At 41.1% G+C, this 17,807-nt stretch overlaps 1 protein-coding gene across 9 annotated transcripts in view; it reads left to right on the top strand.

Annotated features, from left to right (window-relative positions):
- Positions 1–17,513, top strand: part of MCF2 (MCF.2 cell line derived transforming sequence) — a 108,857-nt gene extending 91,344 nt beyond the window's left edge. For 7 of the 9 annotated variants that reach the window (XM_053201755.1, XM_053201753.1, XM_053201751.1 and 4 more), the window contains 7 exons: positions 1,995–2,073; positions 2,634–2,700; positions 4,455–4,564; positions 6,949–7,058; positions 9,892–10,004; positions 10,887–10,987; positions 15,753–17,513. In XM_053201755.1, coding sequence (XP_053057730.1) covers positions 1,995–2,073; positions 2,634–2,700; positions 4,455–4,564; positions 6,949–7,058; positions 9,892–10,004; positions 10,887–10,987; positions 15,753–15,793 — 621 coding nt within the window. In that variant the 3' untranslated portion in view covers positions 15,794–17,513. Of the gene's footprint in view, positions 1–1,994; positions 2,074–2,633; positions 2,701–4,454; positions 4,565–6,948; positions 7,059–8,823; positions 9,252–9,891; positions 10,005–10,886; positions 11,768–15,752 lie in introns of those variants that run through there. The other 2 variants (XM_027054756.2, XM_053201756.1) reach the window with 2 other exon arrangements.
- The last annotated feature ends 294 nt before the right edge of the window (positions 17,514–17,807 follow it).

Here is a 17,807-nt window from a genome sequence, read left to right as displayed (position 1 = left end):
TATTTTTTGTGGTGTAATCAAGCATTTTTTCAGTAGCACATGTTTTCTTTAACTTGAGATGGGTCTATGGTGCTTTCTCGGGCTTTGAGTTTTTAAATGAATTTTTTTAAGTTTGTTTATTTATTGTGAAAGAGAGAGAGAGCACAAGCAAGGGAGGGGCAGAGAGAAGGAGAGACAGAATCCCAAGCAGGCTCCTTGCCATCAGTGCAGATGCCCGACGTGGGGCTCGAGCTCACAAACTGTGGCACTGTGACCTGAGCCAAGGTCAAGAGTTGGACGCTTAGCCGACTGAACCACCCGGGTGGCCCTCTAGGGCTTTGAGGTTTTACAACTACAAGGATACTTATCAACCGGAGCTGATAGCCAAGAACTTGGCAGGGCTTCTCTGTCCCCGTCAAGCATCTAGAGTTACAGATTTCGAATGGTTATGAGTTTTTCTTGGGCTTGGTATTCTCATTTGTGAGATACAGTGATATGACAGTTCAGATTTGATCATTGTCTCTCAAAAATTTGCTTCAGAGTACCCTTATCATGATGAAAAAAATAAACATACGCTTAAAGCCCTGGCCTGATGCACTATAAGGTCCAACCTGTTTCAGGGAAGGGGAGACGAATGAGAGCATTTCAAGAGGATATTGTCATCGTGATAAGTATTTGTATATGACTTGTGACCTGTGAATGTGCTGTTATTTGTTGAAATTGCTCAGTGGTGTTTCTTCGTTTTAGTTCTATATTAGGTGATAAGAATTCATAAAAATACATTTTCTGAGTTTGATTTACATATAAGACTTCTTGCTGTCCTTTTACAAACTTGTAAGTTATCAAGATTACAGTAGATTGTCTTTTCAGAATCAGGAGAACTTGTTTCATTTTTACCAAAATTAAACATAAAAGTGTTTATATATACGTGTATATATACATATACATACATATACATATACACGTATATATAAATATAATTTTATTTATTTAATAAATATAATTTATTGTCAAATTGGCTAACATACAGTGTGTACAGGGTGCTCTTGGTTTTGGGGGTAGATTCCCATGATTCATCGCTTCCATACAACACCCAGTGCTCATCCCAACAAGTGCCCTCCTCAATGCCCATTACCAATTTCCCACCTCCCCCACCCCCCCATCTACCCTTAGTTTGTTCTCTGTATTTAAGAGTCTCTTATGGTTTGCCTCCCTCCCTCTCTGTTTGAAACTATTTTTCCCCTTCCCCTCCCCCACAGTTTTCTGTTCAGCTTCTCAGGATCCACATAAGAGTGAAAGCATATGGTATCTGTCTTTCTCTGTATGACTTACTTCACTTAGCATAACACTCTCCAGTCCCATCCACGTTGCGACAAAAGGCCAGATTTCATTCTTTCTCATTGCCACGTAGTATTCCGTTGTATACATAAACCACAACTTTTTTACCTATTCATCGGTTGATGGACATTTAGGCTCTTTCCATACTTTGGCTATTGTTGAAAGTGCTGCTATAAACATTGGGGTCCAAGTGCCCCTCTGCATCAGCCCTCCTGGATCCCTTGGGTAAATTCCTAGCAGTGCTATTGCTGGGTCCTAGGGTAGTTCTATTTTTAATTTTTTGAGGAACCTCCACACTGTTTTCCAGAGCGGCTGCACCAGTTTGCATTCCCACCAACAGGGCAAGAGGGTTCCCGTCAACGTTTATATTTTTAAAAGGACCCTCCTACAAAGGAAAAATAAGTTAGATTGTATTGTGCTTTTTCTCTGAGCATTATTTTTTTTTTTTTTACCTGAGCATTATTTTTTTAAGGGCGGTTTCAAAAGGGTTTTGACGATCTCATCTCATCTGATGGCTACCTACTTCTTAGAAGTTTTAAGAATCAAATGGTAGAGTTTGAATTTGGTGGTTTGGGATGTAGATCATGTGTGATATACTTAGCTACATTTGTTTTGTCGTGAAGCGTTCTTTTTCAAAGGAAACCTGTCATCTCCTCCTCCCTTTTGAAAATCTTTAGGCTCCGAATGTCGATGTGAAAATGACATGGTTAAAAGAGATAAGAAGTATTTTGTTGAAGCAACAGGAACTTTTGACAGGTAATTTCAAGCTTGCATTCTTCAGAACAAGAAGTACAGTAACAGCTCATTGACTCCTGTTTTGGGATAATTTGTACCGGGAATGGGGCTGATATTTACTTTATACCATTTATAGTGAAACGGTTTGTTAAACTAATTAGTAGAAGACCAAGGTTCAAGGGGTTGTTTGAACTGTCTTGGTGAATGAACTTTACACTGGCAAGTGAACTCCACTGCTTGAGAAGTAACACAGCAAACTAACTGTATTAACTCTAGGTCCTTCCCATGAGTGAACTCTGCCAGGGACCTCAAGTAATGTTCGCAGGGTGATGGTTACAGTTATAAACTTGAATTTCTTGATAAAATACTACGTAGTTCAGTCCTTTTCCATATTTCACATCCAGACCGGCCTTTTCCCCTGGTTATTTCCGGTCTGTGAAGGTTAATTCTAATGGGAATGGTGTGTGTGTGTGTGTGTGTGTGTGTGTGTGTGTGTACATGTACGTGCATGCGTGTGCATGATTCATGGAAGAAGTGTAGCTTGTGAATGGTGCTCCCATAAGCTTTGTTTTCTTTCACAGTTAAAAAACGAAAGCAACACAATCAGTTAACACAACAGGATCAGCTTCCTACTCAGCAGATTGATGCGTAAGTGATTATTCTTTAAGAAATTATCACTCCTGCAGTCTTCTGTTTTCTGTATGTCCACGAGACAATGTTATTATAAAGTATCTCTGACATAAACTACCCTCTCTTTTAGGAGTAACTCATCAAATTCCACAAATACATCATCTTTTCAGCTCTATCCTTATACGTGGAGCCTAATGGTCCTTAATATTATCCTATTGTTTCTCTGGATGTTAAAAATAATAGGAGAGTTTGGGCTAATTTTTTTAAATGTTTATTTATTTTTGAAGGAGAGAGAGATTGAAAGCATGAGTGGGGGAGGAGGAGAGAGAGAGAGAGAGAGAGAGAGAGAGAGAGACACAGAATCTGAAGCAGGCTCCAGGCTCTGAGCTGTCAGCACAGAGCCCGACGTGGGGTTCGAACTCACGAACTGTGAGATCATGACCTGAGCCGAAGTCGGACGCTTAACCGACTGAGCCACCCAGGCGCCCCAGAGTTTGGGCTAATTTTTATTTTATTTTATTCCTTCTTTCCATCTATCTATCTACCTCTTTATTGACAGGATGTTCATCTATCTATCTACCTGTTTGTTTATTGAGAGAGAGAATGTGTGTGCTCACATGAGCACAGGAGGGGAAGACGAAGAGGAAGAGAGAGGGAGAATCTCAATCTGGTTCCACACCCGGCACAGAGGCCGACGCAGGGCTTGATCCCACAATCATGAGATTGTGACCCGAGCCGAAATTAAGAGTGAGATGCTTAACTGACGGAGGCATGCAGACGCCCCTGGGCTAATTTTTAAACATGATTACAGATGCTTTGTCCTCAGTATATCCTGGAGGGAGTAGCGTGTTGGCAAACAATGGCTGCACTCGTGACTTTCTGTTCAAAATATTTTTGGTCACCTTCAATCTGATTGGAGAAAGAGAGTTGTAAGAGTAACGAAGGACCGGCAGTCACTGCTGCACAGAGGAAGAGCCATGCTGAAATAGAAAGATTCCTGATGACATTATTTAAGCTCCTGGATCCATATGTGTCCAGTGTTAATCCTTAGACTTTCAGTTACAAGAGCCAATAAATTCCTCCTTTTATGGGACTTTTTTGTTTCCATTTTCCCAACTGTATTGAATTATAGTCGACAATTAAAAACGATATATATTTACAACTTGGCTTGATATACATACACGTTGTGAAATATTAATCCCAACCATCCTTTTGTGTGTGTCATGAGAGCATTAAAGTCCACCTCTTAGCAGGGGCGCCTGGGTGGCTCAGTCGGTTAAGCATCTTGCTCTTGATTTCGGCTCAGGTCATGATCTCACGGTTCTTGAGTTCGAGCCCCGTGTTGTCAGGCTCTGTGCTGGCGGCATGGAGCCTGCTGGGGATTCTCAATCAATCAACCTTTTTCTCTCTCTCTTTCTCAAAATAAATAGATAAACTTTAAAAAAATTATTAAAAAAAACGTCTACCTCTCAGCAAATTTCAATCATATAATACAGCACATGGTAAGAATTTTAAACAATATACCTGTCGTGGGCCCTGAAGGGAGTACATTTTTCCTTCTGTGTTAAAGAGAGATCCTGCTGGCTTGGATCAGCTTTTCTGATATTACTATCATTCCACGGGCTGAAATTCAGGGGGCAATCAGCTGGGTTTGAATGATTCTTAGAGCATGTTCCTAATGCACGAGATCAGTGGGAAATGTCCATCTTTAATTTCTTGTGACTCTTAAAGCATATAAAAGCTCACTTGTTTTTACACACTTACTGTCTCAGAAGGCAACACGGATCCTTTATGGGTGCCGAGGAGACTGAATCAGAACACAGCAGCGCTGTGGTGGACGTCCGGGAGACCGTCCCAGTGGTTCAGGCCGAAGCGAACACAGGTATGCATAGTGGCCGTGGGAAGGTAAGACTCATGGCTGTGCACAGTGTTTCCTCCCGTTGTTAATTTGGAAAATCTTCCTGTCTGCTACCTTAGTATAGAGAAAGCAAAATTAACCCATTTTCATAAGGTCCTTTTGTTTTCCGCGTGCAAGATAACACTGGCGGGCCCTGCCGCTTGGGTGTCAGAGCTGTGCCTGGACCAGTAGCATCAGCATCACGTGGGAACTTTTAAGGAAGACAGACTCTCTGGGTCTGCCCCAGACCTTCTTAGTCAGAAACTCTGGGAGTGAGACCCAGCCATGTGTGATTTAACACGTTCTCTATGTGGTTCTTCTTCTTTTTTTTTTTTTTTTTTAAATTTTTTCTAATGTGTATTTATTTTTGAGAGAGAGGGAGACAGAGAGAGCACGAGTAGGGGAGGGGCAGAGAGAGAGGGAGACGCAGAATCGGAAGCAGGCTCCAGGCTCTGAGCCATCAGTCCAGAGCCCGACGCGGGGCTCGAACCCACAAACCGCGAGATCACGACCCGAGCCGAAGTCTGACGCTTAACCCACTGAGTACAGAGATGAGTGAAACATCTCCTGGCTTCGAGGAATGCACACTTCACTCACCATAGCTTTAATGAATAGAGAAGAGTCATTTACAGCTGGAATCTTTACTTATTTTTTTGCAAATTGTGTCATTTAAGCTGATTTCAAACAAGTTGGTTAATTCAACAACTATAACCTGGGCTGTGTGCCAGGAATTGTGCAAAGCTTTGGGCATACAGTCTGTTTAAGATGCACTCAGTTGTGGGGCACCCAGGTAGTTCATTCGGTTAAGCCTCTGACTCTTGATCTCAGCTGAGGTCTTGATCTCAGGGATGTGAGTTCAAGACCCACACTGGGCCCTGCACTGGGTGTGAAACCTACTTTAAAAAACAAACAAACAAAAAGATATACTCAGTTGCCATCCCTATGAAGCCAGGAGGGTAGAACGATCATTTAAGAAATAATTACTGTGTTATAATAGAGAAATATAATAGATTGCTGTAGAAGCACCTGGCAGGGTCATCTATACAACTCTGGGATAAACAGCATAGACTTTTCTAGAAAAATGCTTAAGAGAAATGCTTAGCAAATGTCTGATACTTGATACGTAAATAAGAAGGTCCTCAGTCCGGACGAGTTCTCTCCTAGTTGAAAAGAAACAAGCAATGACAGCCTTGTTCAACTGAAAGTCACTTCCTTCAGGTCATCTATGCTGCGGCCCCTTGAACAGTCAGGATGAGGGCCTGGTACCGTTGCCTTCATTTGCCAGATGAGGAAACCAAGTTAGAGAAATTTGACGTGATTTTTCCAAGATAACATGAATAGTTTAGTGTGGCCAAGATGAGATTCTGTTAGTTCTCTGCCTGTATGAGATTATTTAATCTGTATCAATTCAATATATTTTTATTTTATTTTTTAATGTTTTTATTTATTTTATTTATTTTTTTGAGAGAGACAGTGAGAGCTGGGGAGGGGCAGAGACAGAGAGGGACAAAGGATCGGAAGCAGGCTCTATGCTGTCAGCACAGAGCCCGATGCGGGCTCGAACTCACAAACCACGAGATCATGACCTGAGCCTAAGTTGGATGCTTAACCAACTGAGCCACCCAGGCGCCCCTTTAATTTTTTTTTAATGTATATTTATTTTTGAGAGAGAGAGAGCGCGCTCATGAGTGGGGGAGGGGTAGAGAGAGAGAGGGAGACACAGAATCCGAAGCACGCTCCAGGCTCCGAGCTGTCAGCACAGAGCCTGACGCGGGGCTCGAACTCACGAACCGTGAGATCATGACCTGAGCCGAAGTCGGACACTTAACCAACTGCACCACCCAGGTGCCCCTGATATATTTTATGAATTAAGCACCTCTTACATGCAGGACTCTTACGGACATACAATGTATGACCCACGGTCTTTGCCTAGTAAGGAAGTAAGACAGGTCAGAGATAATAATATTATTAGGTAGGATGTTGTAAGTGCTGTTTGAGTAGGACCAATAGCAATTCCATAGAAAACAACTTTGGCAGGGATTATATTCTCTTCTCTATAATATTCTCTATATTGAAAGGGTCAATATTCTCTGGAATGTTATTTAACTTATTAGTTTTAATAATTCTCCCACCAGCTCCAACTTGCAACCATCCTAGGAAGTAACAGAAGTATATGACATTCCAGGCCCTTTCTGAAATATCAGAAATTCTAAACTAGTACAGTCTAATTGGAGGTGTTATTATATAAAGATACTGTTCTGGGCCATTGACGGTTATAGCCTTGATGACTGCAGTTAGTTTTACTTCACTCCCTGTGTTAGACCAGCACCATTAAGGAACTGCCCCCCCCCTCCATGTTTTTCTTCTAGTTTGGACCCAGATGTCATCACCTGCAGAAATTTCTGAAGACCCTGAGGAGTGGTCAAGCAACTATTTCTATTCTTATGATGACAATGAAGAAGAAGAAAGGCCCCTAATGGTCAGTAATGACATATGCAAGTAAATAAATAAAGAAAAACGGCTGGGGCAGTTTTACTGATGCAACAGTGAGGCACGTGGGGGCAGTCTTCCGTCCAGATCCTCGAGGCCGTTAGGTGTATTTCGTAGCCAAAAGATTTGAAACCAGTCTTACCGTGAACATTCATTAGTAAGCACTCCTCTCTGCCGGTAGAACCGGTTTGAGCTCCCTGTGGCGCTCTTGCTGAGGTTGATGGGACATCTGGTCTGTCAGTTCCACGTCTCTGTACATGGACCAGTTTTCTCTCTCGTTGAACTTCACCCCTGTCTTCAATCGCAGCAGCGGAGATAAAATCAGAGAGCACAGGAGAGAGTCACGTCTACTCTAACGATCAGTTTCGATTCCAGATTGGAAAACCTAGGGAATAAACTTTACACGTATGAAACTCTTTGATAACATCTGGGGAGCACATTTTTGTGGGTGGCCAAAACATGTGTCAGTGGTGCCACATCGTCCTGACGGACCAAGGGAGCACCCCATAAAACTAAAAGTTTGTTTTAGAGTAAAAGTAATTTCTGGAAGAAATAGCGTGTGCTGTGGTTAGGATCCGAGCCGATTATTAGGAGAGGGGCAGTTAGGACTGTTTAGGGTTCTGTCTACAGTTTTCCGAGGTCAGCAGCTTGGAGGGTGGGAACACTCCTGTGGAGCGGACCTCTCCTCGGTGCCCTTCAGAGCAGCAAATGCAGTTGGGCCGTTCTCATGTTGGGCTAAGGAAGTTAGTGGTGTGGATAGTCACAGAGCTGCGTAGCGCCGACCCTAGAATGCTTTCTTTAAAAAGGTAACAGAATTAGGGGCGCCTGGGTGGCCCAGTTGACTAGGCATCTGACTTCAGCCCAGCTCATGATCTCGTTCGTGGGTCCGGGCCCCGCATCGGGCTCTCTCCTGTCAGTGCAGAGCCCGCTTCAGATCCTCTGTCTCCCTCTCTGTCTCCCCTGTGCTTCCTCACTCTCTCTGTCAAAAATAAATCAAACCTTCAAAAAAAGTAACAGTAGTCTTTCTCTGAATGAAACAGTGACCGTAATACATATTTGGACGGGAGTTTCCTTAATTAAATACTATCTGAGGACGAGAGAGAGAGTTCAGACGTGAGCAAAAATTCAGAGGAAGCCAGTTCGGGTTTAGATGTTTTCTGCAGATGCTCTGTGAGGGGCTCGTCAGGAGCTATCAAGGTGCTGAGTAAGTGCTTTCCCAGCCACGGTGGCAGAAAACGAAGTGTGTAGGCAGCGTGACTTTCATCACAGGGGATGGGGATGGAGAAGACCCTGTAAGCTCTGTCTCCTCGCCGTTATTCCCTGAGTTGCGCTACTAAGGAGAACATAGGAGAGAGCAAAAAGTAAAATGGGTTGCAATGAGCCGCTCTGTTAGGCTGATGAAAAGTACTGCTCAAAAGATGTTTGGCCCGAGTGATGTGGATATTGTTTTCAGGTTAATTCCTTGGCATGTGCAAAGAATCGATACCACGTGACTCTTTCATTTAAAAGATTTTTAGTTACGGTACTCTTTTTAAATGCCCATCTTCAATGGGTGAGCTGCTGTGCTGGAAAATTCCTCAACTCAGGGCACCTTTGGACTTGGGGAGCCTGGCAGGCTCCGACGGTGGAGCACGCGACTCTTGATCTTGAGGTTGTGAGTTCAAGCTCCGCACTGGGTTAAAATTCAAGAGATTACTTGAAAATAAATTCTTTTTTTTCTTTGTAAGTTTATTTATTTATGTATTTATTTTGAGAGAGCAAGCACGAGCCGAGGGAGGAGCAGAGAGAGAGAGGAGAGACAGAACCCCAAGCAGGCTCTGCGCTGACGTGAGGCTCGATGCCACGAACCACGAGATCATGACCTGAGCTGAAATCGAGAGTCGGGCGCTTAACCAACTGAGCCACCCGGGCACCCCGAGATTACTTAAAAATAAAATCTTTAAAAAAAGAATACTTCTGGACTTGAAAATTATTTCGTCTCTCTCTACGTTGTAGCAAAGTGCAATCAGTGGGCCTTAGATAATTTATTTAGCTTCTTAATGAATCAAGCTCACATGATAGCTGTCAAAAGATTAAGGCCAAGTTAAGCACAACAGTATGGTTTAATGTGCTTTTATTGGACCCAGAATGTCTGTGTTCATTACTTTTACCTGTGCAAAATGATACAAATCCCAGAAATCCTTTTGAGGGTGTTAGTGAGTCTTTGTTTAGGGCTGCTGCCTTTTGTGTGTGTCTACATAAATTTTCCATGGGAGCAGTCTACAAGTAACCGTATTGAAAAACTAGTTTCACACTGGGTTTTTTTTCTGGGTTTATGCTTTTTTTTTTTTTTTTAAAGTTTATTTATTTTGAGGGAGAGGCGGGGGGGAGGGGCAGAGAAAGAGGAACAGAGAGAATCCCAAGCAGGCTCTGGGCTCACAGCACAGAGCCCGATGCGGGGCCTGAGCTCACGAAACTGTGACATCACGACCTGAGCCGAAATCAAGAGCCAGACGCCTAACCAACGGAGCCACCCAGGTGCCCCGTGGGTTTGTGCTTATAATTCATAGAAGTTAAAGTCATCGTGCTCTGTTATTTTCTGTGTAGTTCGTGCTCTACTTCTCTTTTTTTGCAAATAAAAATGAATTCTTCAGGCTCCATAAGGCCATGTTCTGCTTTTTCTTCCCCCATCACAAACGGTTCCGTGTTTGCTCATCCCCGCTGGGCTGTGTAGCCACCACTATTCCCACTGAAGAGTGAATTCTTTATGTCATAGAGCATGCAGTTACCCAGGCCGTTTTATAGTCAAATTTGTAATGTGATCTTTCAAAACAACCTTATAGTCTCCAGGCAATTACAAAGCCCTAGCAGATGGCAGGAAGAGAGGCCCAGAAGACCTCCTGATCAGAAATGGAGATGTCTTTCAGTTTCTCCATGAAGATGCCGAAGGTCAATGGTAAGTGTGTTCTCAGTGCTTATGATGACCTTTGCCGGGGGCACATGCATATCTAATCAAATGTTCCGCTTTACTTGTATCTTTGTTATACAGTCCCAAGAAGCAGAAATATCACATTTCTTATCAGTATCTCATTTTCATTGCTTCAGCTATGCCTATATAGCTCACTGAAAGGGATGTTAACCTTTGGTGAGTGAAACATGCTTTGAAAGAATGAAATGCTATGAGTCTGCATGCTCTTTTGTGGTTTACCCTTGGCTCAGACATTTCAACTGAGAGACCTGGCTTTGTAATGGCTACAGATCCCACTACATTTGGTCGTTGAAGTCACTCATTAACTCATCTCATTTTTAATGAATGCCTACCAGTGTGTGCCAGGAACCATGCTTTGCTACTTTATGACACAGTCACCTCTTTGTCAATTCACATATTGACTTTTTAGTCCTACCATTCTACTCTAATGCATTTGACTTCATTTAGCACCGATTGCCAAGATGGTTCTGCCGAATATACTGTGTAATTATAGAGAGTCCAAAGCAGGAAGGAAATCTTGTTTGGGAGAGGACTGAGTGAACGAAACTTCCATAAATCTTTTGGAACTTTGCTATGAAATGATTGTTGTCTTCACTGTGCCCATGACTTTAGCTGAAAGGCTACATGGAGTGTGTACTTTGACTCTAAAGGTGGACGAGTACAGGCCAGGGTGAAAAGTCATGACGGATCATTAAAGTAATCAGCATTTTTGCTAGTAACCTAAGTCCCTTGTAGGTCACTCACAGGACTCAAGCACAGTGTCATGAAGGTCATTGGATTACATGTGTTTTTTGTTGTTGTCGTTACCGTATATTACCACTGTTGGCTACTAATTCATTTATCATTTAGGTTGGTGAAAAATCTAAACAGAAGAAAAGAAGGTCTGATTCCCGGGAATACTTCGCAGATTTTAATTGGTGACTATAGGTTTCGGAATGCCAAAGTTACAGGTATAATATGAACAGACTATATACTGTTTGTTTAAAGGCTAACAGTTTTAAAGCTTCACCAAGGATGCAGTCGACATAGGCAAGAACTTCTCTGCACTTAGAAATAGAGCTGCAAGCATATTATGTTGGCTAGGATTTTATTTTTTTTTTCCTTTCATAGCTTTAAAATAATGAAGAAAGATTTTTAAAACATGTTACACTTTTCCCTACGAGGTTGACTGGTATGGAAGAGAGTCTCAGATACCAAGGTGTCTTGTAAGAGATCCTTCAGAACTAAATACTGATGATGTGCTTTTAAAGTACCGGCCTTATACTGTCCAAGAACGCTTTACCAGTGTATTTCACTCAGTTCTGAGTATGTTGTTTCCTTATGTTAGCTTTCAGCCACATACACACACACACACTCGTGTCTGTGTCCAAGACGTAATATATGAAGGTAGCATAAAGTAATGAGTGCTGACCTAATATTCCCTTCTATTAACCCTACACTTAATACATAAAATTTCTGTATTTGAAAATAAACCAGTATTCTTTTACATTTTCCCCCTAAGTAATACTGAGCTATCTATCAAAAGGTATCACCAAAAAAAACCCCACGAAAACACAGACTTTTTGTGAACATTATTATCATATGCACATATTTCCTTTGAATTCCTAGTTTTGGACTTGTATTAGAATTCTGTATTGGCTCAGTTAGAAGAGCATGCGACTCTTGAGCTCAAGGTCGTGAGTTCAAGCCCCACGTTGGGGATAGAGATTAGATGGTATAGAGATTAAATGGTATAGAGGTTGGGTATAGAGATTAAATAAATAAAGGCCACTTCTTGTTTGCTTTTTTAGGTACCCTAAATCTGGGTCACCTTTTAGAGTTTTTCCTCACCGGTTGTTGAATTATTTAGATAATTATTGAATGATTTACATAATTAGTAATCAGGAGCGTCTGACATATCTGAACTAGTTGACATTTACTTAAAACCTGCACCCAACGACTGTAGAATACACCATTATTTTTAAGTGTACATGGAACATTCACCAAGATAGATCATATGCTGGGTCATTACAATAAGTCCCAATAAATTTCAGAAGACTGTAATCATATAAAGTCTTAAAAAGCATTAGAAATGGATGTCCGTGGATCTCTGGGTGGTAAGCAACGCACCTCCAAAGAACACGTGGGACAAAAAAGAGAGCACAAGAGAACTTAGAACTGTTTCAAATTGGATGTTCAGATACTTGTATTACAAACTTAAAAGTCACCGCAATTCACCATATGAACATAACAGAGGGGGAAATTATGTCATCCTTTAAATAGCTGACAAGAGTCCATATTCATCCATGATAAAAACTCTCACCCGACGAATAAAGGGAATTTCCTCAATCTGATCATGTACGCTCATGAAGAACCACAACTAACATCATACTTAATGGTGAAATATTGGAAGCCTTCGCCCTGAGATTGGGAACAAGCCAAGGATATTCACTCTCACCATTTCTATTATAGCCATTTTCATAACTCAAGATAAAGAGAGAACAAAATGAAGGGAAGAGGCAGCGCCGTCATGCCGAGCACATCACGTATTTGTACAAAACCATAAGGAACCTTTACACAAAAAGACCCTAGTAGAAGTAATAAAATTTTATAAGGCCATAGTGTACAAAATCATTATACAAAATAAACTGTAATTCTCGATCCTAGCCACAGAGAATTGAAAAAACTGATTTCAAAAAACAATACCATTTACATTAGTAATATAAAATGTAAAATAAATAGGGATAAATCTAACAACAGATGTCTAAGCCTTCTATACTGACAACCACGAATCACTGCTGAGATATGTATAAGAGAACTTAATAAGGGGGAGGGAGAGATACCATGTTTAAGGATTAGAAATCACAGTGTTGTTAAGAAATCCATTGTCCCCTGGGGCACCTGCATGGCTCAATCAGTTAAGTGTCCAACTCTTAGTTTTGGCTCAGGTCACGATCTCACGGTTCATGAGTTCAAGCCCTCATTGGGGCTCTGCCAGTGCAGAGCCTACTTGGGATTCTCTCCCTCTCCCTCTCCCTCCCTCCCTCCCTCTCTCCCTCTCTCCCTCCCTCTCTCCCTCTCTCTCTCCCTCCCTCCCTCCCTCCCTCCCTCTCTCCCTCCCTCCCTCCCTCCCTCCCTCCCTCTCTCCCTCCCTCCCTCCCTCCCTCCCTCTCTCCCTCTCTCTCTCTCCCTCTCTCTCTCCCTCTCCCTCTCCCTCTCCCTCTCTCTGTCCCTATTCTACTTTTGCTTTCTCACTCTGTCAAAATAAACTTTAAAAAAATCCATCGTCACCCAATTGACCTATAGAGTTCACGCACTCAAAATCTGAGTATTAAAAAAATGCAGGTTTATTCTAAAATGCATATGGATGGGTGCCTGAGTGGCTCGGTCAGTTAAGCATCTGATTCTTGATTTTGTCTCAGGTCATGATGTCATGGTCGAAGATTGAGCCCTGCATCAGGCTCCACACTGAGCATGGAGACTGGTTAAGATTCATTTTCTCTCCCTCCCCCCCGCCTCTCTCCCCCACTCATGTTCTCTCTCTCTCAAATAAAAAAAATAAAATGCATATGGAAAGGCAAAAAATCCAGAACAAAAGAATCTCAAAAATCTGGAGGACTTACATATCTGATTTCAGGACTTACTATATAGGGTTATAGTAACAAATGCGATGTGGTATTAATGTAAGTGTAGAAAAATATAGAGATTTCTAAAATGGATCCACATGCACATAATCGAAAAATGTTCAATCAAGATACCGAGCCAGCCGGATGGGGAAAGGCAGGTTGTTTTAACAAGCGGTGCTTGAGCAACTGGGTATCCGTATCGGAGAAGAAATGAACCTTCATCCGTACATCTCATACCGTATACAAAAAGCGGTTTGAGTTGGATCATAGACCTGAACATAAAACCCAGAGTAAAAGCTTCTGAAATCTGAAAGCACAGGACAATATCTTCATAACTTCAAGTAGTTAACAGTTTCTTTCTTTCTTGCATTATACGAGGCAGAAGAAGCACTAACTATAAAAGAAGAGTATCAAATAGAAACCTTGCACATGCTGAATTGAAAGTTGCACATACAACTTTAAAAATTTGTATCTGTTAGAATAAGATAAAATCTAAGATACTAAAAGTCAACACTTTCAGAAGCCAGATAGTTGTACCGAATCACATTTCCCCCCAGATTTCACTGATTCCATCTGCTACATTGAAAAGTTTGAAAATCAACATGGCCAGCTTTCTGCTAACTGCTTTATGCTTATTTAAATGATTGACGACAGGGGCGCCTGGGTCGCTCAGTCGGTTAAGCGTCCGACTCTTGATTTCGGCTCAGGTCATGATCTCCCAGTTCATGAGATCGAGCCTGCTTAGGATTCTCTCTCCCTCTCCCCACCTCTCAAAAAAATAAATGATTCATGAGAGAAGAAATACAGGAGTCCCTGAAAGTACATGCTGGAGAAGCTGTTGAAAGTAACGTATATAAATCATTTTTTATGAAGCGGTTCAAAAACCAATAAAGCCATGTGTGTACTGGAAAATAATGGCGTTTCTTGTGCTCCGGTCTCCAAGATTCAAAACTGAAAACACCAAGTATGTTCATCTAGCTTCCATATATATAATACAGGAAGACTTGGTAGGTTTTCCATCATTTGTATCATCATTTTAAATGTAGAGCCAGACTGCCCTCATACTTAATTCGGGACAAAGTTAATTACATTATGTTTCAGCTAACTGAACTGTGGGACATGTAAAATTACATATTCGATTAGCTTTAATTTGAAGTGATTCCATTACTGTAACCAATCACCGTAGACTCAGTGTGTGTCACTACCCTTTGGAAAGCACGTGGCCGAACAGCTTACATTGGCTTTGGGCCAGTGCTTGTTTCCCAGACGGCAAAGGGCTTGCTCTGTGTTTGTTAACGTGTACGCTTTAGTTGGCAAAAACCGCATTATCTTTTCTAGTTCTTTTAATTTTCTACCATAAGCATAGTTTTCCAATAGCCTTTTCTTTGTTTCGTGCCATTGGGAGGGTAGAAATGTAATGTATTGATAGATCACCAGCACTTAAAGCATTTAGTGCTCTCAACGCGGTGTGCTACTGGATCAAGGCTCTAGGTCCCCTTGGTCCCTATTCTCTAGAAAGTTCTGACTTCAGACCTTTTGAGAGCATGCATGCCTTTCCCATCACGTGCATTTATGACTTAAGTCCTTTGACACATTAATACTCATTGGTAGGTTTTTGTTGAATGCTATAATATCAAGTGGTCTGGATTGAGATCTACCCTCATTACACCGCATGGAGCAAAATAGTGTATTGTGGCCTACAAAAATTGAATGTGTGCCAGTTAGTGGGTTAGGAAATTACAGTTGACCACACAGGCAACTTTCGGCAGCACTTAGGTTTAAAGATAGATACGAGGCTATCTTATTTGGAATCTGGCAAATACAGGGTAAACATCTCTTTGATACTTACGTGCTTAACATGTTTCCTGTTATCTATATGCACACAAGCATAACTCATATAATATTTATGAAGTCCGGTTGTAGGAGATGTGAATTCTGTTTATTTTGCTGCCAGTAAAGTTATGCCATTCATAAACTAGATGGCTTCAAGAAATAATCTTGTACCAGAATAACACCTTTCATAGTGAAATAAACAAGCAAGAGACATCACCTTTGGATTTAGGATGCACCTTTTGAATCCTCACGTTGATCATTCTTCATTATTTTGTAGCTGCTGCTCTGAGTAACACAAGGAAACTAAGTTCCCCTTGAATGAAAGGAGAATGAATAGACTTTTCGAAATAAGATTTCCTTTGGAGGTGTGAACTAGATTATATTTCTTAAAAGCGTTACAGATACATAGCACAAGAGTCAGGATGATCTGTGCTGCCCATGACATTCACAGAATTTCCTCAGGACTGAGAAGGACTTCGTCATTCGCAGTTTGTCTCATTCTTGCAAGAACCATCTTCACACCTTCCGCCCCCCCACCCCCCCCTCAGGTGACAAGTGCAGGTTACTTCGCTTCCAAGTAGGGTTTTCCACGGCACGCATTCGGACTCCATCTAAAACCCAGAGATCAGTCACTCGGAACATTTCCAGGCAAAACGCTTTCCCTGTAATGTTCGGGGTAACTTTTCAGTAACAAAACAAAACGAAATTCCAAAGAGAGAAGAGAGATAACCAGAGAGTTTAAACCCCTTTGTGGGCTGATGGTTTTATTTCATTATTTACTTCTGTTACCTGTGGGACTCTAACGTACCAAAGGCATGTGTTCTGAAGGACCTCTTTTGCACTTTGACTGGTATTAGGGTTGACAGAGCTGTCTTACAGCTCTGGAAAGATCCAAAGCCAAAAATCCTGTAGTTAGGATGTGTTGAAGTTTACATTTTATGCATTGAAACTTGGATACACGTGTCACAGCTTTAAGTGAAAGACTCCTATTTGCACAAGAGGTGTTCCTGTTACAAAGCTCTACGTTTCCAGTGTCTTCACTTGCTTTTGCGTTTTGTAGAAAAAGCAGTTCTAGTAAAGGTGTTCTTAAGTTATATTGTGTCTCTTCCTAGGGTTTTTTTTTTTTTTTTTTTTTTTTTTTTTTTGGTGATCCGTGTAGAGATGTCTTTCTTCTAAATATGTAAAAAGCGTGACCACTTGCTTTAAAGCCCAGGGCCAGCTTTTGCATGCGGTGTTGAATTTATGCTTGGAGTATTTTCTTTTACGGACCACTGAAGACAATGGTTTGAAATTGCTGCCTTTTGAATCACGGGTTGTGAGTTTTCCTGTCAAGTTGGCACATTAGGCGCATGGTTTTTGATTATTGGTTTTACGATAAACACCACAATAACTATATTAGACATAAATGTATCTTTTAAGTAGGTTTATGTGTCATGTAAGATCATAGTTAATGCCAGTGGTATCATTTGATGTAACAGTTTGTATGACAAACCGATTGTATTTTATTCAAAGGTACCTGCAAATTATAAGTCTTCGAATGTCCAATTTGCTGAATTTATGATGATTGATTTATAACTCGCTCATGAAAATGTCCATAAATGTGATGTTTCGCTTAATGCTCCTACGACAATAACAACAACAAAATGAGACTAAAGTACATTTCTCTTGAGTGTTGACCCTGTGGTTAGAAGACACAGCTAGGAGATAAAATTTTTGATTGATGATGCCCCTCTGCACAAAACGTCTTCATTTTTATGGTATTAAACTAGCGATTTTAATCCTTTAAGACGATACTGAGTTCTGTAGTTTCAAACATACAGTTATAGTCTTTTAATGTCTTAATCACTGTACAACGAATGCTACATTTGTATATGTATTTGTACATGGAAATGCACTGTACTAATTTTATTGGGCTATAAATGTGTGTTACTATAAAACATAGCAGCAATTTCCCTTTAAGTCTTCAAAATTTAATTACATTGTAAATGTACTTACAATGTAAATGTACTTGTGTTAATTCCACATTAAAAATATTCAACCTTAAATTTAGTCGTGCATTTTTTTCAGTTTAGTATAGTATCAATTATATGTTGAACCCTCCTTTCCTCTCCTATATTAGCGACACCTGAAAGATACCAGAGGTATTTTGAGTTAAATGTTGACCTTCAGGTTCGTCATAATGCGGTAATAAATAAAACAGTAAGAATTAGCCTCATGGTAGCCAGATACAATAGAACAGAGAAGAGAAACCAGAAACAAAGTCTTACACATATGGAATTTGCTGTATTATTGGATGTAGCATGGCATGTGGGGAAATTGGGGACTGTTTAAT

The sequence above is a fragment of the Acinonyx jubatus genome, chromosome X (genome assembly GCF_027475565.1).
Source record: "Acinonyx jubatus isolate Ajub_Pintada_27869175 chromosome X, VMU_Ajub_asm_v1.0, whole genome shotgun sequence".
NCBI classification, from domain to species: domain Eukaryota; kingdom Metazoa; phylum Chordata; class Mammalia; order Carnivora; family Felidae; genus Acinonyx; species Acinonyx jubatus.
The sequence above is the reverse complement of the archived record's forward strand: the minus strand, read 5'-3'. Positions and strand labels throughout refer to the sequence as shown.